Source organism: Ammodytes marinus (genome assembly GCF_949987685.1).
Source record: "Ammodytes marinus genome assembly, chromosome: 5".
Lineage (NCBI taxonomy): Eukaryota > Metazoa > Chordata > Actinopteri > Uranoscopiformes > Ammodytidae > Ammodytes > Ammodytes marinus.
In genome coordinates this window covers 2,362,965-2,365,666 of record NC_137234.1, presented here as the reverse complement: position 1 = coordinate 2,365,666, position 2,702 = coordinate 2,362,965, and the positions used below count along the sequence as shown (strand labels likewise).

The 2,702-nt window shown below is 38.8% G+C and overlaps 1 protein-coding gene across 1 annotated transcript in view; it reads left to right on the top strand.

The window, feature by feature from the left end:
• Window positions 1–1,494: 1,494 nt before the first annotated feature.
• slc7a10b (solute carrier family 7 member 10b) overlaps window positions 1,495–2,702 on the top strand; it is a gene marked incomplete at both ends in the record, with an annotated part of 26,976 nt that continues 25,768 nt past the window's right edge. Inside the window, one exon of the mRNA XM_080028458.1 lies at window positions 1,495–1,636. Coding sequence (XP_079884584.1) covers window positions 1,495–1,636 — 142 coding nt within the window. The remainder of the gene's footprint in view (window positions 1,637–2,702) is intronic.

Genomic DNA, 2,702 nt, shown 5'->3' with positions numbered 1-2,702 from the left:
TCCGACTACTGAGGACCCACATGGGGGGAAGGAGGGGAGCATGGGAGGAGGGCGTATACTATCTATGGCGGAAAGGAAAACTTTAAGAAAACGCAACACTACCAAAAATGTCCACTAGATGGAAGCATCCGAAATGGATCAGCAGCACACATGCTTAGTACATGCTGGATCGATTACAAACTCCTGGTCCTCCTCACCTACAAAGCCCTCCACCATCTGGCCCCCCCATATCTCACTGTCCTCCTCTCCCCCTATCAACTCCCCCCGGGCCCTCAGATCCTCCTCAGCCAGTCTCCTCTCCACCCAAACATCTAAACTCTGCAGCTTTGGTGACAGAGCTTTCTCCAGGGCAGCTCCCAGGCTCTGGAACAGCCTCCCCCAACATATCCGTGACTCTGAGTCCCTCACCATCTTCCAGTCCAAACTCAAGACCCATCTCTTCTCCTCCGCCTACCCCTAGTTCACCCACCAACCCAACTCTACATGTTATTTTTGTTTGTTTATTGTTTTGTTTTTGTAAAGCGCTCTGAGTGAGAGAAGAGCGCTAGAAAAATAAAATGTATTATTATTATTATTATTATTATTATTATTATTATTATTATTATTATTATTATTATTATTATTATTATTATTATTATTATTATTATTATTATTATTATTATTATTATTATTATTACATGCCTCTACAGGTGAAAACTTTTTTATATGCTATCTATGGGTGAAACTCGAAAAAATTAGAATATCGTGCAAAAGTTAATTTATTTCAGTGATTCAACTTAAAAGGTGAAACTGATATATAAGGCTATATGGACTCATAACATGCAAAGTGAGATACTTCAAGCCTTTATTTGTTACACTTTTGTTATTATGGCTTACAGCTTATGAAAAATTCAAAATCTCATTTGAATATGACATGAAATCAATAAAAGAGGGATTTTAAATACATGTGTGTGTGTGTGTGTGTGTGTGTGTGTGTGTGTGTGTGTGTGTGTGTGTGTGTGTGTGTGTGTGTGTGTGTGTGTGTGTGTGTGTGTGTGTGTGTGTGTGTGTGTGTATATATATAGGCTATGTCTATGTATATATGTGTCTATGTGTGTGTGTGTGTGTAGTCTTACCCATGATGATAGGCTGCCGCTGTCCTCGTGTCTGTTTTGCTTTAAAAAAAAAAAAAAAAATTAAAATAAAGTTTAAAAGAGGCATCCTTCCTTCCTCTATGGCTTGTAGAAGACGTGATTTTTAAAGCGGACGCGTTCAAACTCTCGGCCTGTAAAAAGTCAGAGGACACAGTGGAAAGCGATTTGTCCGGACGTCTCTTGAACGCCCCATGGTGAGGACCAGGGTATTTAACATTCTACCCTGGACAGCGCACAGGTTGTTGCGCATGCGTAGCCCATTCAATGTGCATGAATAACGTGTGAGTGTGTGGAGAGGACACGGGCATTGCATTGCGAGCTACTGGACCCTAGACCCGTGGAAAGTGGGACGGAGGCGGACATGGATGGACAGAATGGCACCACCAACATTTTCACAACGAAGAAGAAAAAGAACGAGCAACAGCAAAAGAAAGATGAAATTCCCGAAAGAGTCACGTTAAAGAAGGAGATTGGGCTGCTGAGCGCGTGCACCATTATCATAGGTAAGGAAGAAAAAGAAAAAGAAAAAGAAAAAAACAACACAGCTGACTTGTGGTCGGTTTTTCTTTTCCCCGAGAGCTTTATCACTGAGGAAGAACTTGTCGTTTGTTTTCATGGACGATTCCCTGAAATACTTGATTCTATAACAGGTGTTTGTTTATAAAGCTACATGTGGAATGTTAGTTGTGTTAGCGTGACTGTTTTGGGGAATTATTTTAGTTTTTTTAATGATGACTCTAGTCCAAAGAGCCCTTGGTTTGTGTAGTCCCTTCGTTTTATTTGTAGTTTTTTAATTAATTTAAAAAAGTAGTTTTTTTTGTTGTTGTTTAGTTTTTTAACGTTTTTTTTAGGTCAGGCAGGAGAAACGAGAGCTGAGCAGTTCTTTCTCTTTCTTTATCACTAAGAAACTCTTAATTCCTTTTTTATGACTTTGATTTCTACTTTTTAGGCTATTATTCAGTCATATAACATATACAACATAATCAGGTCTGTTACAAGAAACAGACATCCCCTCCCAACACCCACCTCCCACCCCCCAACCCTTAACCAGAAGGGAGCAACCAGCTTACCAAAAATTAAGAGACCACTCCAAATGTTCAGTGTCTCTCGTTTGACTATTTATAGGCACATGTTTGAGTAGAATGAACAGTTTTGTTTTGTTCTATAAGCAACTGACAACATTTCTACCAAATTCACAATACATGTTGTCATTGTATGTGGAGGCTTTATTCTTAAATCGAAATCAGTTAAAACAAATGGGAAAAAATAGGCCTATTATCAACAATGCTTCAACTTAATCTTAACACCTCTACACTGGTAACATGCCCAACTTGAAGAGACATTTTCCCATCCTATACTTTCCCAATAATTAGTTATTCTGGATTATTAGATTGTATTATTTAGTGGGATTTAGTATATTTCTAGAAAAGATCTGTCATGCACACTACTGATATGATATCCTTTAATATGCAGCTACTCTACCTAATCCAGTCATCCAGTCTTCAACAGGTGGTTCTTCTCACTAAGAAGCGTGTAGTTTGTCTTCATGCATGACTTTATTCTATCTAT